Source organism: Numida meleagris, chromosome 18 (genome assembly GCF_002078875.1).
Source record: "Numida meleagris isolate 19003 breed g44 Domestic line chromosome 18, NumMel1.0, whole genome shotgun sequence".
Taxonomy (NCBI): Eukaryota; Metazoa; Chordata; class Aves; order Galliformes; family Numididae; genus Numida; species Numida meleagris.
In genome coordinates, this window is record NC_034426.1 from 4,432,986 (window position 1) to 4,459,682 (window position 26,697).

General features: G+C 52.6%; 3 protein-coding genes across 6 annotated transcripts in view; all 3 read right to left on the bottom strand.

Annotated features, from left to right (window-relative positions):
* Nucleotides 188–3,123, bottom strand: RASL10B (RAS like family 10 member B). Its single transcript, XM_021415388.1, has 3 exons — nt 2,444–3,123; nt 1,291–1,415; nt 188–994 (listed from the first exon to the last, which is right to left on the bottom strand). Exons 1-3 carry the CDS (start codon nt 2,657–2,659, stop codon nt 724–726), a joined length of 612 nt encoding a protein of 203 aa, XP_021271063.1. The 5' UTR covers nt 2,660–3,123; the 3' UTR covers nt 188–723.
* LOC110407571 (translation initiation factor IF-2-like) lies at nt 2,692–5,115 on the bottom strand. Its single transcript, XM_021415387.1, has 2 exons — nt 4,162–5,115; nt 2,692–2,776 (listed from the first exon to the last, which is right to left on the bottom strand). Exons 1-2 carry the CDS (start codon nt 4,930–4,932, stop codon nt 2,774–2,776), a joined length of 774 nt encoding a protein of 257 aa, XP_021271062.1. The 5' UTR covers nt 4,933–5,115; the 3' UTR covers nt 2,692–2,773.
* Nucleotides 6,274–26,697, bottom strand: part of AP2B1 (adaptor related protein complex 2 beta 1 subunit) — a 65,514-nt gene continuing 45,090 nt past the window's right edge. For all 4 annotated transcript variants that reach the window (XM_021415361.1, XM_021415358.1, XM_021415359.1 and 1 more), the window contains 7 exons: nt 25,321–25,467; nt 24,364–24,509; nt 21,899–22,028; nt 14,416–14,500; nt 13,651–13,737; nt 9,639–9,793; nt 6,274–8,407 (listed from right to left, as the gene is read on the bottom strand). In XM_021415361.1, the coding sequence (XP_021271036.1) occupies nt 8,333–8,407; nt 9,639–9,793; nt 13,651–13,737; nt 14,416–14,500; nt 21,899–22,028; nt 24,364–24,509; nt 25,321–25,467 (825 nt within the window). In that variant the 3' untranslated portion in view covers nt 6,274–8,332. The remainder of the gene's footprint in view (nt 8,408–9,638; nt 9,794–13,650; nt 13,738–14,415; nt 14,501–21,898; nt 22,029–24,363; nt 24,510–25,320; nt 25,468–26,697) is intronic.

Consider the following 26,697-nt stretch of genomic DNA (forward strand, 5'->3'; position numbering starts at 1 on the left):
AAGAGAGAAAAAAATAGGCTCACTTTCCCATTAGGAGTGTGCACAGAATGAAGACAAAAAGGATGGAAAAGTACCTCCAGCTCCCTATTGCTTCGGAGACTGCCTTTGCCTGGGGACCATCTCCATTTGGATGGATGGATGGATGGATGGATGGATGGATGGATGGATGGATGGATGGATGGATGGATGGATGGATGTCACCTTCCCCTGGGGGAGGCTCTGCTGGGGACAAATCCACCCTGGATCTGAATTTGGGATGCTGAGCTGTGCCCAGCATTCATGGCAGCAACTTTGCCCCTGAAACCAAGGGCAGGGCTGGCACAGCCTCTGTGGAGCTGGGGCATGTAGGGAGAGGATGAGGCTTGGAGGAAAGGGAGCTGGTGGGAGTGGAAAGAGCACTTTGGGGAAGGGGAATCAAACCAGACTGCCCAGGATGGGCACAGAGCAGCAGGAGCCCATGGAGGCGATGCAGTGAGAAACCCTAATGTGGGGACGTGAGGTCTGTGGGACAGCGTGGCTGCCCCCAAGCAGCTCTGTTTGTGCAGAGAAGCAGAGCCCATTGGGACTCAATGGACAACTGTGGCATCTCCACCCTGGTCCAACCCAACGGTGGTCACTGCGTCCCCAAAAGCCATTGTAGGGAAGAGACAACTGAGGTGTCCCCAGTGCAGTGTCACCCCAATGGAAACGGGTGTCCTGTGGGGGCACAGTGGCGTGGGGGGCTCACATGATGGTGCATCGGTTCCTGCGCAGGGCCCCCTGGAAGCGGATGGTGGTGTGGACGTGCTTGCAGCGGGCACAGCCCACGCTCTTCAGGAGCTCACTGAAGAGTAGCAGGATGTGCCAGTTGTACTTGGCCGAGCACTCGATGTAGCCACACTTCCACGTCTTCTTCACCAGGTTGGAGACGTTCCAGCGCGGGATCACCCGTCCCCGTTGCAGGTCCCGCTTGTTGCCCACGATGATGATGGGAGTCTCCGAGGTGCCGATGACCCTGGGATGGGCAGGAGGGCAGCACCACGCAGCCATGGACAGCTCCCATCCATCCCATCCATCCCAAAGTGGCACCAAGAGAGCCACGTGCTGCCATCATCCTGTCCACCATCATGGGCTGCCTCTCACCATGTCTCCTGTCCCTGGCCACCTACTCAAGCATGTTCCACATTACCCCAAGCTGCTTTCCCAGCACTATCCACCCTTCGGTCCATTTTGCTGTTGGATCGTGCCTTTCCAGCGTCCCAACCCCACAGCCCCACCTGGAGCATGCACCCGCTGGCAAATGGCCCCTACCTTGTTTCCAGGATCTGCTGGCGGATGGTTTTGATGTACTCGAAGCTGTCAAAGCAACAGATGTCATAGACCAGGATGTAGGCATGGACGCTCCGGAGCCCCCGGCAACACACGTCTGCCCACTCCTGCAAGGTACAGAGAGGGATCAATCCTGGTGCTCACACCACCTTGGGACCAGATATGTTTGCAGGGGGAAAGAAGTTTTTAGGATCCACCACTGGGCATTCTACATGTACATGGGACACCAGACCGAGAGCATAGTGCTGCGCATTTCACTCTTCTCATCCCCAAAACCCCACCCCCCATCTCACTTCTGCCCTGCCACATCCCTGCGATCTCTCTTCATTAACCCAGGGGAAGGATAATGGGATTTGCCAGCCCGCAGGGTTAATTGAGTACGTGAGCGTCATCTACCATGTCAGTCAATGACCCTCTGCTATTCTGGGCTGCCTCCAACTGACCTTCTATTCCCTGCACATGATGTGTAATTTTTAAACCTCCCCTAGCCTCTCACCTCCTGCCCCATGGCTTTGGGGCAGCAGCGCAGGGACTTGTGACCCGTGGTGATGTAATTACACCAATTAAAAATCCAACAGCCCGTCCCCAGTGGAGGTACAGCCTTCAAATCCCTTTTTCCCATATTAACCTCCAAGGATGGGTCAGTGCTGATGGCTGAGCTCAGGGCACTGCCAGGACAAATCCTGGGGTGAGGGCTGTGCTGGGATGGAATGGGGATTAACCGTGAGCCTGAGGGTGACAGAGGAAAATGGGTCTGATGGGTTGATGGTTGGACTAGATGATCTCAGTGCTCTTTTCCGACCTTAATGATTCTATGATTCTGTGAAAAAGTCTTTTTCCCAGTGGGGATGTATGGTCGGGCTTAGGGGAACCACAGTTACGCACAGCGGAACCCCGACCCCGTGGCAGCAGTTGGGCAGCGGGTGCACGGTGTGTTGGGTGATGGCCATCCAAACGCGTTGGCTCCATGAGCCCTTCAATAAGGGACAGCGATGGGACCCCACCCCCCAGGCTTGGCCAATATTTGGGCTGAAAAAGTTGCCAAAGAAGCGACGCCGTATCCCAACCCCAGAACAATCTTCAGCTCTTAGGAAGCGAACCCCCATAGCAGGGGGCCCTCACTCCGTGCCCCTACCTGCAGGGTGTTGACGGGGAAGGCGGGGATGGGCGGGAAGTCCATGATCTGCAGGTCGTGCACGTGGCCGTTCATGACGACGGCGGGCAGGTAGACCCGGCGGGCCGTGGTGGGCACGCAGACCTCGCTGAACTCGTTGTAGAGGAACTGCCGGACTATGGCACTCTTGCCCACGCCCTGGGCTCCCAGCACGGCGATCTTGAAGGTTGCCACCATTCCGCCGGCCGCCGGCCGCTGCCCCGGTGCTGCTCCCGCGGCGCCGACGCTGCATATTCCCGTGCAGGGGGGCTCAGCCCCATTCAGGATGCATTTCCCCGCCGGGATGGTGCGTCACTGCGGGGCCAAGGAGAAGGCGATCGTGTCCCCAACCCTGTGACACGGGGACACATCCCACAGCGCTGATGGGGACGGCCACCAGCTGCTCCGTGCCCCGAGCTGGGGAATCCATCTCCCCGCTTTGGACAGCTGGAATTGCCTTTTGCTGAAGGGGGGGATCGCTCTGTGCCTGCGAGTGACAGCTTTAATGTTTAATTTCAGGCTTTGAGCGCTTCGGCAATTAACTTGATGGAGGCTAATTTCCCAGCCAGCTGACAGGGTGAGCTGTGGGCACACGTGGTGGGGGCCCCAAGGCAATGATTTGGGCACAGGAATGCAGAAATGGGGTCAGAGGATTCCCAGCACCCGCTGGCACTGTGGTCCCAACCAGCTGCAAAGGGAATAGCAAAGGTAATGGGACGGGTCCCACTGCAACTCCCATCCCTGGGAACTGCTCCTGCTCTATCCCAGTGCGTTGATGCTTTTCCCAGTTGGTGATGCTCTCTCTGCTTTCCCTGAAAAACATCCCCAAGGCGCAGGGCATGGTCCCTGGGCTGTCAGAGGCTCCAGCAGCCCCGTTTCACCCCGAGTGATGGTGATATTTGCCCTAGGGAGAGCGTGGCCATGGCCATCCCCACTGCGGGGACCCAGCGGGGCCTGATGCAGCCCAGGGACAGGGACTCACTCCGCTGGGGCCTGGCTCTGCAGGCAGAAAGCAGTGTCATGGCCAGGCCACCCTGCTGTCCCCATACCCCTTTCCTCCTCCCACTGGGGCAAGGGGTAGTGGAGTTGTGCAGCTCTATAGGGCACCATGGGGACACGGGGTACCCCAAACTTCTGTGCAATGCCATGCCACCACCGCCAGCATCCCCCCAACCCCTTCCCCATTGCGGGTGGAGCCACACAAGGGGATTGCTGCCCCATGGGCCCTAGGGATGAGATTGCCCCCAAAGCACCCGCAGCCGCCCAGATGGCAGCAGCAGCGTTTGGGGCCACAAAGAGAAACTGAGGCCCGGATGGGGACACGGTGGGGATAGAATTCAGCAGGGTGAGACCCCCGGTGTGGGGCAGGCTGCAGGGCACCATGACCTTGTGCCCCCCCTCCCCGATTTGCTGCCCGCAGGGCCCCATCCCGCTCCCCGCAATGATGCTCTGGGGCAGCGTTGCATCCTCCCCCCAGAGCCCGCGGGGGTCGGGGCCGACCTGGGGATGGAGCACAACGAGGGGTACCGAGGCGGGTGGGTACGGGGGGGTGCGGGCACCGCACGAATCCATCGTCCGGGGGTGGGGGGAGACCGGCCGAGCTCCGCCGCTCAACTTTAGCGGGGTACCCCCGCGGTGAACTTCCCCCCTCCCCACCACCACCGCTCCCGTCCCCTCCCCATCCCCGCTCCCCTCCGTACCTCGCAGCAGCGGCGGTGCCCCGTGCCGGCGTTGTCCCGGCGGGCGGAGGAGCCATGCGGCGAACCCGGTGCGGGGCGGGCGGCCCCGCCGCAGAGAGTGCCCGGCCCGGCCCCCGCCCGGCGCGGGGCTGCGGGGGAAGCGGGGCTGGAGGGAGGGAAGGAAGGAAGGAGGCAGAGCCCCCTCTGGGGATGGAGCGCGGGGAGCGATGCGGGGAATGCCCGAGCGAGGAGGAGGCGGCAGCGCCCGGAGACGTGCGGGGAGGGAGGGAGGCAGCGCAGGGAGGCGATGCGGGGAATGCCCGGAGCGCGCTGCGGGGAGCCGGGAAGGACGCGGCTTCTCCCGGGGCTCTGGGAGGTGCTGATGGGAAAAGACCCACCCATGTGCCCCCGGTGCGGCAGCGGCCCTGCCCTCCCCGCGCCCGCGTCCCCATCCCACGCTGCAGGACCCCGGCGCGGCTCACCCCGCGGCTCCCGGGCGCGTCGCATTCCCCGTGCGCTGCGGGGCCGTACCCGGGGCCGGACGCCTCCATCGCTGCGCTGTGGCTTTGGGACACCCCGCAACGAGCATTTGTCGATGGCGAGGAACAGGATGGCTGCGTCTCCGGGGAGTGGGGTCGGAGCGGAACCCGAACCTCCGCTCTCCGCTGAGTGCTCGGACACATCCCCAGGGCTCTGGCTGTCACCCCGCAGGTCGGCAGAGCGCAAACACTGACCGTGGCACGGCCAGGGCCCCCCCAGCCCCGCCGACGCCTCTGCTTGGGAAAGCATCATCCGGGGCGAGGAGGGTGCAAATGGAAGCACTCGGCCATCGCAGCCCCGCTCCTTCCCAGGGGGAAAACGGGAGTGCAGCCGCAGCCCTACACTTGGGGGCACGGGGACGGCCGTTGTGCCGAGCCCAGCGCCAGGCACGGGGAGCAGAGCCCCTCTATGCCTCCCAGTGCCCCCAGTGCATTCCAGGATTCAGGGTTTGTTTCCCTGATGCTCAGAGCCAGGGAAACGCTCCGTGTCCCTCCGGGTGCTGCCCATCTCCCACTGCCCCCGGGCATCACTTCCCGGCACCGCAGAGCCCTGGACATTGCTGGGAAGGGGCCAGGATCACAGCTGCGATGAACTCGCCTGCACAATCCAGGCTCCAGCCTCGGGGATATTTTTAGCAGCTCCCTCCACGGCGCTCTTCACTCGCGGTTTTATTTGTGAAATTTAATATACGGTGGCGTTTGGGGTGGGGAGGGAAGCAAGGCTGGGTCCTGCTCGACCCCAGCTGCAGGGATCGATGCAGACCCAAAATCAGCCATCAAAGGGCACAGTGGGGTTGGGCTCCTGTTCAGCTGCAGCATCCCACCCTACGGCCCCACAGCAGCTGAGCCTGCAGCCACCCGTGTCGCCTCGATCCCAGTGCTGCAGGCTAATGGGACCAACGAACAAACCCAGTTTGCAAGGAACAGCGCGGCCCAGGGTCGGCGTGTCCCTGTTCATGGGGCACGAGCCTGCCTGCAAATCCAGAGCAGCAGGAAAGACCGATTCCTCCCCGAGGAGCCCCCAGCAGAACCATGGGGAAGGATGAACCCTTCCCTCTGCCATGGGATGTGATGGGGATGGGGCAGCTCTGGGCACCTCAGCCACTTTGGGTCCTGTTGGCTGAATGGGAACTGCTGACCCAGGGCCGGGCAGGGGAGAAGCACAGGGCAGCACTTCTCCTGCTGCTCCTTGAGCTGCTGCATTCCCGACCCTTCTGATGACCAACCTGGGGCTGGCCGCCAGCACAGAGAGTTGGCAGCTCACCCTGCCCCAAGACAAAGCCCTCTGCAAGATGCCAGCACGGGTTAAGAGCACTCCGACGCATCTCCGCATGGGAAAAGGAGGTCAGGGCACACGCAGCCCCTCGGGGAGGGTGAGACGGGGACATCCATCGTCCTCCCATCCTCCACTGGGCCACTGTCACGCAGACAGCAGAGGACCAGCCCTGAGGATGCTCGGTCCATCCTCGCTGTGCGAGCCCCAGGAATGGTCTCTGCTGTAGAAGAGAAGTGGTTGGTGCAGGACAGAGGGCTCCAGCCCAACCCCACAGCAGACCCCGTCCCCATGCCCACAGAGCCACAGCGCAGCCACGGCCTTGTGGAAATGAGTTTATTGACACGGACGCCAGGTAAAGCCTGAAGAGCAACACAGCTACGCAGAGAGCAAGCGACCGAGCGGCACAGCGGGAGGGGAGGGCTCCGCAACGCGGGGACACCCACGTGCCCGAAACGCTGGGAAGAAATGTGGTACGAGAAGGGGGGGGGCTGAGCATCCCCTCCCCATGTCGAAGCTCCTCCAGCTGTGTGGCATAAGGCTGAGTTCACGCCTCACCCTCTGCCGTCCCCTCCCTGCCCCAGCACTCAGTGCCGCCGGTGCTTCGTTAATTGCTCTAATAATGATTTCTGCGGTGGCCCTGCAGGGCTTGGAGCAATCACCTCCCAGTGCACGCAGGCAGGGCTGAGGGCTGTGTTACTCCAGCTCTGCTCCACTTTTTCCCCAACCAGAGCACAGGGACAGAGCCTTCCTTGCCCTGCCAGGTGCTCCTCCTCTTTGCACTGAGGCTCGGAGTGGGGGGGATAAATGGGGCTTTCTGACCTCTTCCCAGCATTGGCCTCGCAGCTGCAGACGATGCCCGAGCCCTTATGAACCATCTTTCACCATAAAACATTTACTGACCTTGAACGTGGCACCTAAATGACAACATGGGGGCTGCTATGCATCAGAGCTTCGCTCGCTGGGGAGGAGATGGCATGGAAGCATGCTGGGGAGGGCAGAGCTGCTCCGGGTAGGGGCTTGGCTGAATGAAGCAGGACGAGCGATGGATGGAGCAAGGCATGCACAAGGCTTTGCGTTCACTGCTGGGGCTGCAGCAACTTAGTGGTTGCAACGTGGTGAGTGCACAGCTGCGAATGGGAAAGGGAAGGGGTCCTGGCCTAAAGGATGGGTGGGAAAAGAGGGGCCAGGGGGCTGCGGGCAGGGATGGAGCGACCCTTGGTGCCACGTGCCTTGGGGCTGCCAACAGAAGAAATGCTTCCGAGGTCTGCTCGGCTCAGCAAGTGCAAGCACTGCCAAGCCCAAATTGGTCCCAGTTGTGCCATCATGGGAATGGGGAGGGGGCTGAGTGGCTCACGACAGCCTCAGGGTCCTGCCAGGCCCCATGGACATCAGATGCCTGCAGCCCTGGGGACAGCACTGCCCGCCTGGGATGCACAGTACCCTGGGTTAGCGCAGCGCTGGGTCAGGGTAACACAGCTCAAGGGATGGGTGAAAGGCAGCTTGGCTGCAGCAGGCATGGAGAGAGCAAGAGGAGGAGCTGCGGATGGTGAGGACGCAGAGAAAGCAGCCCTGTGTTCTAAGAGTGGGCTCATTCCCCTCCTTTTATCCTCCACCATCCCATTGCCCATCTGTCCCTGGCGCCTCCCCATGCACCAGGAGTCTCCCTCCTTAGCTCAGCAGCTCACAGGCCAGGGAGATGATGGATGGAGCAAAACACCGCGGGGAGCAGAGCTGAGGCCGCCAGCACAACGCAATAAAAACCCCTCGCTGCATTTAGGGCCCCTCTGCCCCACGGGCCCAGCACGTGGCTCTGCTCCTCGGACAGCCCACGGCCATCCCTGCAGGGCGCCCACCACTTCCATGGAATCACTTTCCCTTTAAAGCCAATTAAAGGAAAAAAAATAAATCAAAAAAAGGTACAAAAATATAAAATAAAGTGCAGTGTATGCTTTCGACCATTTTTGCCTTGTTTTAATGAGACGTGTGTTGGGTTTTTTTTGTGGGTTTTTTTTTTTTTCTTTTTCAGTGAGCGGTATTTTACAAAATCAGAACTACACCTAAAGCCATTTAGAAAACACTGACATTGGCACAAAATGGAGAAGCCCACGAGAACGGACAAGTGAGGGGCAAAGGGGGGAATTGAAGCAGTGGTTACAAACTCCATGGATGCTAAAAATATCAAAGGGGTTTGTTCCCTATCATCGTTAGCACGTGGATACTAATTGCTACCTTGTTTAATCAGTGCCTTGGACTGAAATCCTACACATGAATACAGCTGCTTCCAGTTTAAGAGTGCTTTTCCCCGCACCAGCGGTGGAGGAGGACCCGGGGACCCTTTCTCCCTCCTCCTGCAGGGTGAGGCACAGGCAGAGCTCCATCAGTTCTTCAGGATGGCATCGTAGGCCTGGTAGATGTACTGGGACACCTCGGGAGCACGGCATTTCAGGGAGAGCTGAGGACAGGAGGAGAGCAGAGGTTAGTGGTGGTGGTGGTGCAGGGATGGCACCCCCTGAGCTACAGCACGGGGTGGACACAGTCATGGATTTACGCACCAGGGGAGGCTCAGGTGGGGTGGCAGGAAAAGTTTCTTCTCCCAAAGAGCAGTGATGCAGTGGCACAGCTGCCCAGGGAGGGGGGTAGTCCCCACCCCTGGAGGTGTTCCAGAGCCATGGAGATGTGGCACTGAGGGATGTGGTCAGTGGGCATGGTGGGGTGGGATGGGGGTGGACACGGGGGTCTGAGAGGCCTTTTCCAACCTTAATCATTCTATGATTCACCAGAATAGTTCTGGATTCCTGTTCCTTCATCAGCAAAACCAAACTGCTTTTTCAGCACTTGTCACAAGCAGGAGGAAGCACAAGAAAGCAAACGTGCACATGGGCTTCCCAAATTCCTTACCAAACACAGACAGCACTGTAGGCACGAGCAGAGGGGATGCTGGCCTGAGCTCTGTAACAGTGATTTGCTGTCACACTGTAAATCACAGCCCTATGCCTGAGGGCATGTCTGCATGCTCAGTCCTTACAGACTGAACCTTGGATGTTGCCCATCTCTGAAGCAAGGATTGGGCCAAGACCAGCGGGGTGGCATCAATCCTCACGCTGAAGCATTTCCCATCGCTTGCTTTCACCCTGCAGCTCCCCAGCCCTGAACACCTTCCAACAGGAGAGACACATTCTAACCACGGGAAGCAGAGAATGGGAGCAGTCAAGGGTACATGACACAGGGCAGACAGCAACTTCATGGTGGTGATGGGTGGATGGTTGGACTAGATGAGCTCAGTGCTCTTTTCCAGCCTTAATGATTCTACGATTCCCACCAGCCACAGGCTGATGCCAGCAGGAGCCCGGAGCCTCTGATCCCCAGACAGCCAGCTCCGTGGCGGAGCCAGCCGGGCATCAATTGTTGCTTGTTTGTGGCAGGGGGGGTGTGGAAGGGTGTCCTGGCAATGCTTTCTTGCTAATGTCTCTTGGCTTTATCTCTGGATAACCTTGGCAAATAAATGCTCATTGCTGAGTGGGCATTATCCCAGCTCGCTGGTAACAGAGCGGCGCAATTCTGTTGTATCTCACGTTCCGCAGTTCAGTGGGAATTCCTGCTCCCCTACAGAAATGAACGGGATCTGCCTCAATACCGGTGGAGCCGGGAGGATCCCAGCATGTGCCACGTCCCCGTGACCTCACCGTGTAATTGGGATTGCCCGGCTGGATGCGGAGCTCAGCCAGGATCCAGATGCCGTTGGTGAGCTTCAGGGACTGGTAGAGCATGTCCTGGCCCTCCACGTTCCTCTTGGCGATGGTGTAGACGTTGTTGTTCTGCAGTTTGCTGGAGACGGTGTCTGCAGAGAAAAAAAGGAAGAAAAATGCATGTTAGCTCAGACACATCTGTGGAGACAGCAGAGCCCGGAGCAGCTTCTTCAGCACAGGGCTATGACAGTTTCAGCACACCATACGACCTTGGCACTGACAGGAGGTGTGAGATTTCACCTGCAGAACTGTATGGACCCAGCCATGATGCAAATTACTTCCATGGGACCTTCTGGAGAAGCAAGAGCAGAAGCAAACACACAGAAAAGACAGACCCAATGAAGCAGCTTCTGGCTGCCAAGGGGCTTCTCGCTGCAGGGCAGGGCGAGCCTCAGCCCGTGGATGTCAGCAAGAGGGGCACACTGCACGCTGGGGGTGAAAGGCTCAGGGTGGTGACCGTACCCCAGGCTGCACCCCTGTGCCCCTCAGCTGCAGAGCAGCTGCATGCAGGTCGGGGAGGGTTCTGGCATCCAGCTACCCAGACACATTCAGATTTAGGTTCTCTCTCTTCCCCAGTTACTATGGAAACTGGCAGTTATAAGTACCTAATGAGATCCTTTGCTTAAAAACCCTCATTCCCTCCGTCTCCTTCTCCCACCACCCTCTGCTCCTGCTCTCTACAACAAACTCGGCCTGAGCAGGCACAGGGCAGTCCAGAGCTGCCCTCACTGACCTCAGATATGCCCCAAAGAGTGCCTGAAATCCTACCAGAAGTCATCCCATTTCAGCCAGACACCCACAGCAGCAACAATGAGCTCACCCAGCACTTCCTGCTCCCTCTCCTCCAGCCCAGGTCTGGGGGGAGCCAGGAGCTACTCCTTCCATCCCCAGGTTGTGGGTCCCATCCCTCTTGTGCTAGTGAGCGTCAGGATTTGGGATTTTGGAGATCGGGCAAGTTGCTAAGCAACAGTGCCAGGCTGTGCTGGTTGCAGGCAGGGCCGCTAATGCCATCTGACAGCACAGCCCTTACAGGCAGGGATCTGCTGGGAGCAGGGCTGCTGGTTTCCCCAACACGAGCACAGCACTCAGCAGAGCCCCAGCCAGTGCCCGGCATGGGCAGGAACCAGGCACACACCTCCCTGCTCCTGCAGTGCCCAGTGATGGCAAACCAGCACCCCGTGATGCAGGAGAGCATCCGAAGAGAAGCACTAAGGTGGGTATCACAACTCATTTCCACGGCATGCCATAAGCACGGGCTCCTTAATAAATGATGATTGAGCCCTGCTGGATTTGTACATACAGAAATAAACACACCAGGCAAACCTGCATGTGATCGTGCCCCTGTTTGTTCCAACAAGAAAATGCAATTTCTCTTAGTTCCAGCATTAGTACATTACTTGGGGAAAGCTAAGATGACCGCTGCATACCAATAAAGCCACGTTCAGCTCCAAACACTGAAGATTTCAATTCACACCAAAGTTACCAGAGCTGCTGAACAGCACAGCAACTAATTATCTCTGTTTAATGGCATTCAATCTCCGTGTGCGAGTCAGCCTGTGCTCCTTCGCTCAGTGCTCGAGTAAGCAAAACTTAAAAAAAGAAAACCATCCAGCTAATCTGATGGGCACAGCACAGCTTAACATCGGGGTCCTTCACCATTCCCTCCAACTCAGCACGTCGAAGAGCAGCGTAGAAAAGGCAAACACAGCCTTGGTGCTGGGGAAGCCTCAGCTGTGCCCGGAGCACCCAGATTGCTGGGTCTATTTCCAGCATGGCTGACACGGACACAGCTACAACCAGCACAGCACACGCAGGACGTGGTAGTGCTCAGCAGTGAGAACGGGGAGGAAGGCTTTGCAGCCCCATGGCCCTTCCCATACACTCTGGTGCCAGACTCCCTGGGCTCTGTGCAGCTTTTAGTGCTGGGTACCCGTCGCTTTGTTTCAAACAAAACAATTAAGTTAGCACTCGACTCTAAGAGCTGAGAACGCAGCGCTGTAACCATGACCTTCTGTTTTCACTGCAAGCTGCATCTCAGAATAGTTTTCTCCATAGCACTATCATAAGCTCTTCCTAAAGAGGCAGACGCGTGAAGCACAGCTCTGATCAATTCAGGATGTGCAGTGCATCACAAGCACAGCCCGGCCCCAAGACACAGCTCCGGAGACGCTCGCTCCTCCGTGGCCATACAGCCCCAGAAACGGCCCCAGGACTGTGCTGGGAACCATTACGGTTGGAAAAGAACTCTGAGACCCCTAAGTCCAACTGCAACCCACTGCCACCGTGCCCACTGAGCACATCTCTACCATTCTGGAACATCTCCAGGGATGGGGACCCCCCCCACCTCCACGGGCAGTTGTGCCACTGCATCACCGCTCCTTCTGACAAGAAAGTTTTCCTGATGCCCGGCCTGACGCTGGGGATGGGAGCAGCAAGCTGTTCTCATTCAGGTGCCTGGCACCTCACCTTCAGTTCAGCTGGTGGCACTGGGGGCTGCCACCTGCAGCAGCCAAGGCTTTCCAGCTGCTCTGTGCCATGGCAAAGGATGAGCTGACAGTGACTGCAGCCCTTCCTGCTATCCAGTTGCAAACCATCAAAGTTCCAGTCAGCCCTGCCTGGCTTGCACTGCGGGCACAGGAGGAGCCTTTGACCCACAACAGCCTCAGAACAGACCAACACAGGAGCATCTCCACTCGTGTCCTGATCTCTTTGTTTAAAGGAACAAAAGAAGAAACCTGGGAAAAGCCTGCAGTTTGCACATGAGGGGCTGTAAGGAGGCTGGCGTGCAGTGACAGCCAGCCCTGGATGGCACAGCGTGCCCCCAAGCCCCGGCGTCATCTCAGGTGACCGCCTGTGTTCTGCTTCAGCATCCCCACGAGGAGTCCTTGGAACATGAGCCACTCTCCTCCACGAGGATCAAGCTCCCACGACCGCAGTGCCCCATTACCAACCCCAGAAGTCACCATCTCAGATGTGAGACACAAGGAGCAGGGCACGGCAGAGGCAGCACTGCAGTGCAGGAGAGGCCGTGCCAAGCGCAGCGGAGCAGAGGGAGGGCTGGAGGAGGAGCAGAGGTTGTTCTCAGCTGGAACCCCACAGTGAAATCAAGTCAGAAGGTTCAACAGCTGCTGTTTTTTTCCCCCTCTTGCGTGCTCTATCTTTTATATTCCAGAATAGTAATAATTACGAGCACAAAGAGATCCATGGTTTCTTTCTGCAATTGAAGCAAGAGGGTGCTCACTGTGTAATAGCAGACACGAGAGAATAAAAAGGTTACGGGGTTTAGAATCAATAGGGACACTTTTTTCCTGTGAGACATAGCTGGGTAGAGCCACTTGGCTCCTGTCCAGAACCTCTCGACTGGGAGCAAAGCTGCTAAGCTGGCCACATTCCACTTGCTACACTCCATCCTTCAGCAGCAGTAAGGTCAGACCTACGAGGTCTGCCTACAGCAGACCAGCTCTTTTCTCACGTGGCCTGTCCTGAGAGATGTCCAACTATTTCTACAGCAGCGTGTAAGATCACTCTTTCACAACAGAAAGCTGAAAGATGCTGAAAGGTGAAGAGACCAAGCCAGGATTAAAGGCAGGACTGAACGGCATTGCCTGGTACACACAGCAGCAGGACGGGATTAAGTGCAGCCCCCAAAAGGTGCCCAGCTCCATTTATAGGAGCAGCTTTACGGAGAAGCAAAGTTGTAAAAGAGAAAACAAGAACACAAGGTGAAGAATGAAAGGAAGAAGTGGAGAGGTGAAATAGAAGACCGGGGATTTCAGATGTGCTTTTATGGACCCAGCTAAACTTTTTGATTTAAGCCCCAGGGTCCAGGGCTTACAGGCTGTTGTGCTCCTAAGTGCCATCCACACACACTGCTCTCAGTAAGGTGATGTCCAGTGAACACCAAAGGTGCTGCTCAAGGCTCTCAGCATGGCAGAATTAAGCGACTCACCGGCATTCAGGTGACAGTCTTTGATCTGGAACTGCAGCTCATTTTCATTTGGAATGTCTTTCCATGTTGCGAGGAAGACCTGGCGCTCTGCGAACAAGACAGACCATCAGCACTTGCAGGACTGTAGCATTAATTAGATCACCACAGAACGATGCAAGGTAGAGACACAGGAGGCCTCTGGGTCACATTTGGCCCTGGCTTGGTCAGATCCAGGATTTGTTTCTATGATAACCCCATCCTCACTGTAAAAGCCGCAAAGCATTGGTGGTTTTCAGATGCCCAAAGGAAGCCTTACAAACCAAGAGCAGGTGGGATTTGACAAGAAGGAGACCCACAAATTTAAGAATTATGTTACAGTGCAGGTTAAGATGCTCTTTACAAGCAACCTCCCATCCAACCCAGGCAATTTAATCAAGGGAACAGGAATGTAACAGTTACAGTTAGGGCAATTCCTACACCCATTTGAGTGAACCAAACCCCAAAGAATCAAAACAACAAGAAAAACCACACCAGAAACCAGTTTCAAAGAAAACAGATCCACTCCTCGTCTGACAGAGGCTCAGAGCAGGGGACGTGGGATGCAGCTACTGAGCTGCAGGACTACAGGGACCAGCCATCCAACCACCACGGATCAATCAGGCTGCTGGGATGCGCTGGCACGAAGATCACGGCCAGGCACATGTGGATCTCAGCCATGGCACAGCTGTGCCCAGCTGGATGCTGCAGGGCTCAGGGAGGCTCCCAGCCCTAAAAGCACTCACTCACCCATTTTGCCGTCCTCCACAAAAAGCACGTTGAGAGGAATTAGGCAGCTGAAGTAAAAGACATCAATGTTGTTTTTCACAGCTACCTGTTACAGAAGAAACAGTGGTTAAAGCATCAGTATTTGTCTGGAAGTCCAAAGGGGTTCCAAGGCTCTGCAAGGTCCATTGGCTGCTCACGCTCTCACTGCTCTCCAAGCAAAGGTCAGCTCTGAGCATGAGACTGCCTGGAGAGATGTTGCCGTGCTGCTGGGGAGTTTCAGACAAAGATCATTCCCACCCCTCCATGCCCTCTCCATTTTCACTAAAAGCTGCTCAATCTTCTGCTGGCATTTCACCACGCTGCTTCAGAGCCAACTGCGCTGACAGGTCCCAGCCAGCAACTCTGCTCTTTTCTACTCTCGCTCAGCCTCTCCCTCCCCTCACTTCTTCTACCCCCAGTATAAGTTTGTCTACTGTGGCCATGGACAGCTACTATCATGTCTGCCATGTTGCGTGTAAGCTTCTTCATCGCTGCTCTTTTTCCATCTCACCCTTGCAATTCCCCATCTCCAAACCCCTGTGCATCCCTTAAGCTTTAATCTCAGCTCTCAGCCATGTCTGCACTCACAGGCTCTTTGCCTGGTCACGTTGTAGGAAGCCTAAAGCTGCTCCACTCTGTACATTCCTCGTAGCATCTCCCACCAAGTATAGAGAACATGTGCTGTGCTCATTCCTGGAAGAAAACTCTGACATGGAGCAATCAGGGCAGGTAAAAAAAAAAAAAAAGGATCACTTGACAAAAGACTTAACTCTCATGTCATTAAACACCAGCAGTCAGGGAGATGCACTGCATTGCCTCTTATCACACAAGCTTGCCACATCACTGATGAATCTCTGCCAACACTGAGAGCAACCTCCCTTCCAGTTCTCCCCAGGCTGAGAGCTGACAGTACAGCAGGAGCAAATGGGAGGTCTGAGGAAGTGCCCTGTCATAATATAGCATGGAAAATGTAGCTCTGGGCCCTATCTCTATGCCTCTCACACTCTCTTCGCATCATCCTGCGCTGCAATAGCCTGTCACAGGAGTACAGCTCAGCAGACACCTGCCATCCCTTGCAACGAAGGAAGCTCTGCCTGTAAGAGACCTGGAACTGAGGGTGTATGGTGAGGAGCACTGACTTCCAGGAGCTTCCTTTGAAAAATCGCAGAAGCAGCTCTCCAACTTTTCACCCAGCTGAAACACAAAGCCAACCACGCTGACTGCCGAGCCAAAGAAATAAATTTGCTGCTACGCAGGCTTATGCCAAGACAAACTCCAGTCACATTAAATAATTACAGACATCAGTGTTCTGCCGAGAAAATCTATTGTCTGTAGTAGCAGGCTGAGAAAGACACCCTTAAATATCTGCAAGAAGAATCCCTTGTAGGTAGACGAGGGAGGGGAATAAAACAGAATTCCAACACAAGTCAGCTAATCAGACATAGGACAGCTGGTAAGAGATGAGCATCCCCAATGGAATCGTCCAGCATCTGGGTCCCAGCAGCACAAAGAGAAGCAGGAAGGTGGATGTGAGTCCGTGGGGGTTTGTGCTTTCAGCCATCACTAAAGGTAGCAGCTTATATTTAATTCCCACAGCGCACACTGGCTTATATGGGATTAGTTTAAAGCCCACTAAAACCATGTAAATTACGGTGCAACCTCGAATAAAAATATATTGAAGGGCCCTCTGTAAGAGGGAGCTGTCACGTGCTTGGCTGTCGGCGTCATACTCAGGATTTGGAGCATCTCGTGTTGGAGATGGAGGCATTGGGAGCAGGAGGGAGCAAGGAGGATTGGAGGATGGACCTCAGCGATTTGCCTCTGCAAAATGGGGTTAGGAGCAAGGGGTGAGCAGCCAAAAACACACATCAGTGTGGGAAGGAGGCTGGGGAGGGATCCGAGATGCTGTGCTGGGGAGCAGCCACGGAGACAAGCCAGAAGAGGGAAAGTTTAGGCTAATGTCTGGGAAAAACTGATAGTGAGAATTACGAAGCAGCACAAAATCCTCCTGAGGAAGACAAAAGCTCCGGCGCTCGGAGTATTTAAAATTAGCCTCGGCAGAGCTCTAAGAGGCTGTGTTGTGAAACAACAAAGTGTAGCAGGGTCTGCACTGCGTGACCCAAGATCTTCCCAACTCTGATTTCATGATTAATTGCCTTGTCTTAGAACAACAGAGACTACTTTGCTTTTGCAGCTAATTGTTGTTGCCATACAGCAGCAGTTTCTTACAAGAGGGGCTGGAAAGCAGCGCCTTCTCTCCAGTCACAGCTCTGGAGGCACGCACCGAATTAATATGCTAACCCTGTCCCTGCAGCTCCAAAAATGCTATAAAAAGGTATCTGCTGACCTGCTTCTCAACTCTGCAGAAACACACTGAGTAAGCTGCTTTGCCATACTCCGGAGAGCCGCGCAATTAAGACGTTGCGGAGTGTAATTTTTGTTGCAGAGCACAGGGAGCCTCACTTCAGCCTTCCCCCGAACCGCAGCGCTGGGCACAGCGATGCCATCACACGTCACACTGCAAGCATCCGGAATGATGCAGGGATCAGCTGCTACACGTCATTTGTGCAAGCAGGATGGAAAACGATGCAGCGTCCCCAAACGTTGCGCTGGGACAGATGGGTAAGTGTTTCCAGCCTCGCTGCCCTCACACAACACCATACACTTTGCTCCTTTGGTGGGAACCATGGGCCCGAGACAACTGCTGACATTTGAAGTGGTACCGGCAGCTGAGACGTCTCTGCAGGTTTTTCATGCTTGAAAGGAACCTCCACTCGCGTTCAATAAATTCTCCAGTCCAGACTCACTCTGCCTGGGGCTCTGCAGCTTTAACCTGTCGGTCTGCACAAGAACTACTAAATCTTTAACAAGACCTCCAGCCTCAGACATTTGAGAGTTTAAACAGAAGCATTTTAAATCAAAACGGCTTTCCATCTGCCATCTTTTTTGAAAGGAGAAAAAATTACTAGCCTGTGAGTTTAGTCAAGCAGACTGCAAAGCTTCCGAGGGATAAAAGTCAAGAAGGTGCCAGATTTTCATGTGATGCTTCGCTGCTGAAGATTGGTAGAGGGCTCCCAATTACTTAGGTCTTGTTTGAGACCATCCAACTGGAGAAGTAGCCCCTAGAACACACTGCTCACCTTGCAGCATGAGCACCCTGCTGATGTCCTTCCCTGCAGCACAACCCTCTGATGGCCAACGTATGGCAGCGAGGGGAAGAGGCACCTCCTAAGGACAATGCCACTTTACTTCTTCAACAGCGTAGGTTACTGATGCTTTAAATTCCAGACTTGAGCGTAAGAAGCAACGTTCAACGTCAAGTCTGAAAGTAACACAGATGCTTTCCATCAGCGGCAAGTACACAACATACCCACTTGGAATCCCATTAGCAGCTACACTGAATTAAGGACTGCCTTCCAATTTGGTTTTACTTTAGAGCCTGGTAACAGCCAAACTGCTAAGGCGAGAGCTCTCCTCTGCAGAGTCTTTTACCTCTGCCAGCACAAGGTCACGGCGTGTTCTCTGACAGCCTGCTGCTCTGGCTGTCAGATGCCTTCAGGGAGCGCGAGCTGTTTCCCTTCATTGTGTTTGACAGGTCGGCTGCTCAGGATCTAGAGGCGCTTGGCAGCCGGCTGGATGCTCTACCTACAGCAAGGCTCGGAGCTGGCCGCAGACATCGAGCTGCAATGGGAGCGTTACTGCAGGAGCCCTTGGAGGCCCTGCTCCATGCTGGGACACGACTCTCACTAGTTAAGGCCATTCAAAAAAAGAGTAAACAAACCCGGGCAACAAACTCAAGAAACCACCTTCCACTTCTAACCACCCAAGGCCATATAGTGGTTGGGGCAGTAGGCTTGACACAGCTCTCCCAGGCAGAAGTGTCCTTCATAAGCAGGCTCCAAATCAATAACATCCCCTGCCTGGACTCACACCAATTCTCAGAGGAGAGGCGAAAGTGTGAAATCTGTTTCTGAGTGCCGAGGGCTCTGCATTTGTGACCCAGGATGCATTAACACTTCTCATGAATGAGAGCTCCAACAGCTCTACAACGCAAGCGAGGAGCGCCAGCGATGAGTTAGAGCACAACAGTACGTGGAAGGGCTTAAGTGTGATCTGGTGCATTAGCCTGACTGATCTTTCCTCAACTACGAAGCTGCACCTTCATATGCTTTTACAGAAATAATGTTTCGCCAAAGCCATTGGAGCAAAAAAATATTCTGCACCTCACACTGCTCAGGAGAAGTCTGCATTTCCAAGTATCGCTTTCCAGGAAGAAATGCAGCTGGCAGATCCCTCCCTTTCCATGCTCGCCAGTCCATTCCAAATCACTTTGTGGGCATTTTGGAAAACTGAAGCCGTACTTCTTTCAGTTGCGTGCTCAGCAGCTGCAACAAACAGCCCAGGCAGCTGACAGCAGGTAACACTGGGGAAAGCAATGCACTGACTGCCAATTCGGAATGCTTACCCAAAGAGAAAGACAGTGCTCTGGGTCGGACCCTCCGTTCCTGTTTTTGTTTGCTCTGGCTCCTGCAAACAGTTACCACCTCACAGAAGAAATGATCGGGTTTGTGGCACGACAGGCCAGGCTTCTCCCTGAAACTCAGCAGGCTGCCTCCATTTCACCCACTTCCAGGCTCAGGGGAACAATTCTTGTATACACAAATGAACAGCTCAAGTATTCTGGTTTCACAGCATTTCACACCCCTTGAATGGCCATTTATGAGGAACTGCAGTAACACAAGAAGGCTCTCATTTCCCTATTCCAAATTTTACTTTAAGAAGTATCTGGAAAGAGTTAAGACTCCTCACGATGCAAAATCCCACTTCAGAACCCATTGTTCTCTTTGAGAGCTCAGGTTCACACAGCAAGTCTGTATGACCATCACCAGCCCAGCTGGCAAAGGAGCCAAGGCAACCAAGCATGGTGAGGCTCAGTCAACTCTTGCACGCCTTTTGTGTGATTGCTGTGTTCAGCCCAACTTGGGCTTTATCCATTGAATAATTTATTGCTTGACTGAGTGTTGAATCTGAGGCTTCAGCTCAACAGGTCAAGGAAATTATCACCACTCCGTCGGGATGGGAGGGAGCACCCTGCTGTTCATTATCACAAGTTGGAAGACAACCAGCAAACAGACTGCTCAGCTGGGAATCATCGTTATATTTTACCTAAGTAAGCCTCTGAAAATATTAGTCTTCCTGTAAAAAAGGCATTTTGTTAACTTGTCAAATATTTCAGCTTCTTTCCTTGATTACAAGTGCTAAGATTAAACCAGCTGTATTGGCTGATGGATTTGAAACGGTAATAAAAATAACCTTAACAAGACTCGAATTCATTACTTCTGAAATAGTTGCCTAAGGAATGTACAGCTAACCATTGAAGTTCCTAATTAACATAACAAAAAGTGGAAAGCTATCAGTTCGGTTACTTCAGGACTTACTTTTCTTGTTACTAAAACAAAAACAGCCTCACCAGAATAGGAGATGAAGGTAAGGTCCTCAGGTTCAAACCAGCCCAGAATTCTACAGCTCAGAAAAAAACCCGCATTAAGCAAATTCAACTTGATGAGTGTTTTGGTTCTTCAATGAATACAGGGACATTTGTATTCTCCAATCCTATACTGTGCTATAAACTGTTCCCTAAGTAGGTCACCAAAATGATTTCTGACTGTTTCAAGACGGATAATTTCTACATGAACTCACAAAACAAAACCAGAGCCTTGGCTGTCAGGGCAATGACAGATCTCCATCAAACCCACTGCTGTCAGGAAAGTAAGGGGAGTGCTCTTTTTAACTTGGCATCTGCTATCATGATTCAACTCCTTGCAGAGAAATATACTATTACTCCATATGGCAGCTTCCCCAATTGTAAAAGGGCAGCCAACTTCTATGGCAATGAGAGAGCTAGCAAATTAGCATCTAAGTCTGGCACTGATGAAGCTCTGCTGTCCCAATATAAGGTAGTTGGAGGTTTCCTTGCATGTTTTCTCTTTGCTTTGTTCTAGCAGAAGAGAATACAAGAAACAGTGTTCTGATTCCTTTAGAGATTTAATAACCCAAATACTTCACTTCCCTCCTGATCAAAGCAGCAGCAACTTGAGAATGCCTCACTGAGTGCTATGGAGGCAGAGCAGGGACCACCAACTCCTTGAACTCCAAGCTGCCTTCAGAGCAGGCGGTGACTTTACACCAGCCAACCCAAACACAGAGGTACAACTTGGGACCCAGACGCAGAGGGAATCCAGCTCTTCCACAGGGCAGAAGAGCCCTCTGTGTGAGGCAAGCACATGTAAGTCACTTACTGTCCACATGCTCCCCCAATCGCATGACTGAGCTCAGAGCCCAAGTGTAGGACTGCTCGTTTGAGTGCCAGAGAAGCTATTTCGAGCTGTTTGCCCAAAGACTCATCAATAAGTCATAAGCCCCAGAAAGGAATTCAAGAGAAAGGAAAAAACAGTTGCTCAGGCAGAATAAATAGTAACTTTCATTGCATTCTCTTAATCTAAAAAGAGAATAAGCTGCTTTAAAATATTCCCCTCTATGGACTGCTACATTACAGGAACCCAACCCAGTTCCCACCTCCTGTAGACATGAGGCAAGCAAGACAGGCTACAATGCAATTAACTTGGGATACATGGAAAATTCACCTTGGAGGAGCCAGCTCCACAGAGCAGGGACAGTGGTCATGGAGCCTGACTCCCACGTGCCTGCATGTGATAGGAATGGGGAAAAGCCTCCTTTCAGGTGAGGACCATGTCTGCCCAATGAGTGCTTCAGCTACAGCAGCCTGAGTGAGACCACTGAGGCATGCCAGAACTGATGCAGACAACCTCAGGTCCAGACCAAGGGGGAATAACTCCCAAAGGCAGCTCAAACTGATGTGGAAAAAAAAAAGTCTCCTATGGAACACTATCCCCAGTGCACACAGAAAGCCTCGTTAATGAAACACCCACTGCTTGCATTGCTTCTGGGACACATCTTGTTTGCCTTAGCTTCATCTATCTGGGGCAAGGATGTGCCAAGGCCTTTGTAGATCATCCCGGTAATTAAGAGCACTAGAGAAACAGTAATCTAGTGATTGCTCAGCAGCTGTCATCCTTCCTCCAATTCCTTTTGTTGCCTCAGTTCTTACTGATAATTCTGTGCCTGCAGCACCATGTGCTTTCTCTGTTCAACCTAAGCCCAACCAAACTTAGTGATCTGTTCACACAAGTGTCTTGCTGGAGCAGAACAAGATGCAAGCAGCGGCTTTGAGGGATTTGAAAAGACAAGACACAAAATTCCAGAAGTCTCTTTCAGAAGGAACAGGAAGAAGATTTGGCCAGGCTCGTGGCCAACATCCACGCAACCTTCTGGCTCTACCTGGTTGCCCTATGTGTGTGGGGCTTGGTTACCACATTGTGTTGGGCCAAAGAATTGGGGCTAAGCAGCTGCAGTTCCCCCCCACCCAGAAGGAGACGATCCTTACCTGGAGGTTGTTCAGAGGCTCCATTTTCATGACTGGTCCCAGGGTGTTGAGGGGCAGAGAGACGTCGATACTTTGGTTTGGCATCAGAGGGGTGTGGATGGCCAGCGGAGTGCTTGGGATGACCCCGAAGCTGGGCAAGAGAAAAACAGAGATGAAGACAGCAGCACTGCAATACTGGAGAGCACCTATGGGGTAGAAATGCCAGAGGTGCTGTCCCAACACCTATTTCCTTTTTGCCAAGCACAAGCTGGCTCACATTCTCCTTCCTGAGCTGCCCCTGCTGTTACTCCAGGAAAAGGAGCACAGCTGACAACATGCATCATGGCAGACACTCAGAGGGACAAGGCAAAGGAAAACCCGTCTGCTGGTGTCCCTCACAGCATGTACACCTTGCACCTGATCCACATTTGGGAACAGTTCAACCACCTGCATGGCATCAGCCAGGCTCAGGCCTCCAGGCTCCAGACTGTATGGCTGTTTATCATTGGGAGCTATGGAAGAAGGAACTGAATCCAATACAGAACAAATAACATAACCAAGGAGGAACATGTGGTTTATAACAGAGCATTGTAGAACAAATGAATCAACACAGCCAGCTGTCTGGTCCCATATGACAGCGTCTGGACTTAATCCTGGCTCTACTGCTTGGTTTGAGTTGAGGCTCCTTCAGCTGGGGACACATCACCACATGGCAATGCAAATCTTTACTTGCCTCTTCCAAGATGCATTTAATTCCACAGGTACCTCTACTTAGAGCAGAAGAGGGAAAGTAGCTAACATTTGACATCACACTTTTGTACAATGTCACATCATGGCTTCTTTTCAAAAGCAAACAGAAGTGCAGATACATAGGACACTTGCCTCTCTTTCTGAAACCAGCAGATGCACAGTTCTTGGTTTTACTTAGTTTCCAGCTCTAAGTAGCTGAGAAGAGAATGCTCGCAGTGAGGACCCGGCCACGCGACTTGCCTTCTGCAGCCATTTCACTTTAGGAGATATAAGCCCTGGTGTTTTCCCTTATTCTCTGAGGGGAAAGCAAGCTGCATTTTCCTGCTAAGTGGCTGTGATATTACAGCACACTAGAGGTCTAGCTGTTTTTTTCTTTCCCCTATGTTTTACCCCAAGACTGCAGTGAATGCAATTAGTAGCAGCAGGAAAGGGAGAAATGCTACAGAAACTTCCCAATCATAAACCTTAATGTTTACACCCAACGAGACAGCTCACTGCAGCTCTTTCCAATGCACCAGACACAGTGGAAAGTGGCGACAGGAGAAAAGCATTTGTAGAAGAGTAAACAGTAGTAGAGGACATACAGAGCATGTTTTGATATGATGCAAGAGGAGAAACTGATGTTTTACTGTACAGTATTTAAACTTCTTACATCCTTGAGAAGCACCACGTAGGTGTGGCTAGAACACAGCTTGATGTACAGGGAAAAATCAAAAGCAAAATGCCTTTTTTAAGACCAATCTGCATGAAACATTTGCATATAGCAGTTTAGCAAAAACTCTCCAGAAAATATAGCAGTCCAGGGAGAACATTTACTAAGACTTACTTAGCATAATGTCTTTCATAAGTAAATATTATTTGTCCCAAGAAATCCCAAATTTGCAAGGCTAACAGTGATATTAAAGAGATGGTTTCAGCAGATCTTTGTTATAGAAAACCCTTCTCCTGTGAAGGGCTCCTAAGGAACCAGCAAAGCATTTCAGTCACAAGATCCTCCTTGCAGTCCTGATAAGAACCAGCCTGGCCCTTGATGCACTGCTCACAGCAACCTACAAGAAAGCACGATGCATGCTCTGTGACTAGAAAAAGTATTTTTGGGAAGACCATGGGGATGCACCATGTCACATCTTCTGGCTGGGATGCATTTCTGAAAACAATCTGTATGTTCTAAGCACTCAAGTGGCTGCTCCTGACAAAAATCATTTTGTTGCCAATTACAGGGAAAACACATGCCATAGGCTCTTACTTTGCAACTTCTCCACTGACAAATAACTCTATTAATGAGACCTGTACTTCCAGACAGTCTGAGGGGCAGCACAGCAATTAAATCAGGAGGTAAAGGCATTAGGGATCAGTACTCGCACTGCTCAGATGCTTGCCTGTTTATTCTCTCACTTTCCTCAGGGCACTTACTGGCTATAAAACCACTTACCTGCCTAACACCACAAAAGGTGGCTTTAAAACTCTGCAGAGATTAAACAGGGCAGACGCTGCTTCAAGCTAGGAGAACGATGGGACTGTTTGCTGCCTGTCCCCTTAATGGAGGAAGGAGGCAGCTGAGCCAGCACAGTTGAAAGGCACCGCATCAGTGTGTATTTTCAGCTCTCACACCATGGCAGTGTAATGGAGAGTAGTAGCTCTCCAGTAGACAGTAGACAGACTCCTTTCACAGGAACATGCAATTTTTATTTATTTATTTTTTTTAAGATAGCAGACAAAGCACGTTGGTTTCTTACCTGTTCTTGTTGAACTGAATGGCAAAGTCGGTCATGTGCTGCAAAGCTTTATTGGTGAAGTTCATCTCCATGTAGATGTGTCCCTGTCTGTGACTGAACGTGCCTGAGATCTCCAGTCCTTTAGCTTTCACTGCAGGCAACCAAACCTGAAACACGAGACATTTCAGGAAAAAAAAAAACCCAGAGTCAAATTTGAGCAGCTCAAAAAGAAATGCTTCGCTCAAAAGAACTGGGTTCTTTTGTACTTGGTCTTACACGGTATATGACCTGCAAGCAGATATGGACCAACAGCTTTGAGCATGCTTTGCAGTACCTAAGATTCTAGATTTCATAGGATAATTTTTGTTTATTCAACCATTGGCTATTTAATGAGTGCAAATGTTTGTTTACTCCCTTTGAGGCGTGAAAGGGCCAACCCTGAGCTCCCTGTGGCTGCTCTGCAGCCCGCTACCAGAACCACGCTCTGTAGCTAATGAACTCTCCAGACTAAGCATCTGCAATCTCTGTCTAATAGAGCATTTATCTGCATTACACTGTGGAGTGCTCATCCCAAGTATGTGATTTTATCTTCAGTGTCATGTTCAATTCTTCTAAATAAATGAGTCTTCTAGGAAAATTGTAGCAAATGGTATCCTGCCCTCATTTTCCTGGGGAAACTTGCTGGGAAGTAGGTCTCCAACAAAGCTGGAATTCTCACAGTTTCTATGGGCCATTCTTTAGAGTAATATTGTCACAGGCGAAATAAAGGAACTAAAAACCAGAGTTCTGTAACTAATGCCATCTCCAACAAACCCCTGCTCTGCCCAGGAAAAATGAAGACATCCCTAATGGGACAGAACCGACCCCAAGGTGCTCCACCAGCACCAGACTAACAACAAAGGGGACACATGAGCAGCCTCAGTCTCTGCAGCCTAAGGGATGGCAACCTACTGAAATTGTTCTTTTTTCCTTACGTACAGACTTGGGAGCCACATATCCTCCAGGAGCCATGCCTATACCAGATGAGAGCTCAAAGAGATCGTTGAGTCCACTGCTCACCACCGCTGGGGTGGGTGAAGGGGCGAAGGTGGCTGGCACAGAAGAGGGAATGTAGGTCTGCCCCACCTGGAGGGGTTAGAAAGAACAGGCAGCAATTAACACCACATACGAAGAACACCACTTATTAAATAAAGCATGAACTTGGGCAATATCCTACATGTTTTAAAGCCATTTGCAGCTTCCCCGCTGAACTATCAATAGTGCTAAATAATGCATTTGAATTCCAAAGCTTTTGGCAACTAATCCCTACATTCGGCTGTCACCTCAACCATGCAATAGCTTTCACATCATTTTTATAGTTCCAGTTATCTACTCCCAATATAAAGAAATCTTTCTTCTCCATTGCTCCATCCTATAAAGACTGAGTTTCACAGATCTATGCTACGTAAGCCCAGGAAAAAGACAAGATGCTTCAAATCTTCCTCCAATTATAACATTTCTCAGGAATCTGCAAGATTTTGCATATCCAGAGATAGCAAGGGAGTCAAAACCACATTACATACTCCCACCCAAAGCCAGAGCTCTGCATTCTTAGCACTGTGGTCCAAAAGGTTCACTACATGAAGCAGAATCAGTGGTCTCTGCCCACCAGGGAACACCATTTCTGCAAGAAGGGCAATCCTTTCCCCCAGGACTTAGTGTGAGGTCCCAATTCGCACTGGGACAGTCACACTCAAGACAAGTTTCCAAGTTCTCTTACTGAGAGCAGGAAGAATTAAGTGCTTGAGGATAGGATTCACCACAGTTAGCAGCCCAGGAACAGGCAGAATGACTGAGGCATGGAGCAGGAAATACTCATGATGGGTCTGAAATCTCACTGCTGTTCTGCGCTTGGGAACCTACCTGAGATGTGGCATTTCAACCAACGCTTTGGACAGGGAGGAGGGATGGATTTATGGAGCTGGGTGGTGGGTTTGTGCTGGCTCAGGAAGGCAGAGACCTGGCTTTGTAGGGGCAATCTCTGCAGAGCAAATAGCTCCCACATTCTGGAGCACAAACCATGCCACAGGCTGTCCTCTGCCCTCATGGTGAAGTTAGACAGGAACGCAAGATTCACAGGGAAAGAAGGAGAGAGAATGACTGCAGCCACAAGCAGCGTCTCAAGGGCCCTCCTTCCAGAACTGAGCACACTTCTTCTCATTTTCTACGCAGTACTAGGAGGAGGGATTGGAGCTTGCTCAGGGAGGTTGCTTTTGACCATGGGTTGGAGGCACACTCCCTCCTGCCTGCTGTGTTCTCTTGTCATTTTGCATCGTTTTCCCACTCCTTCCTGGAAGAAGCTGGTACATATTCGAA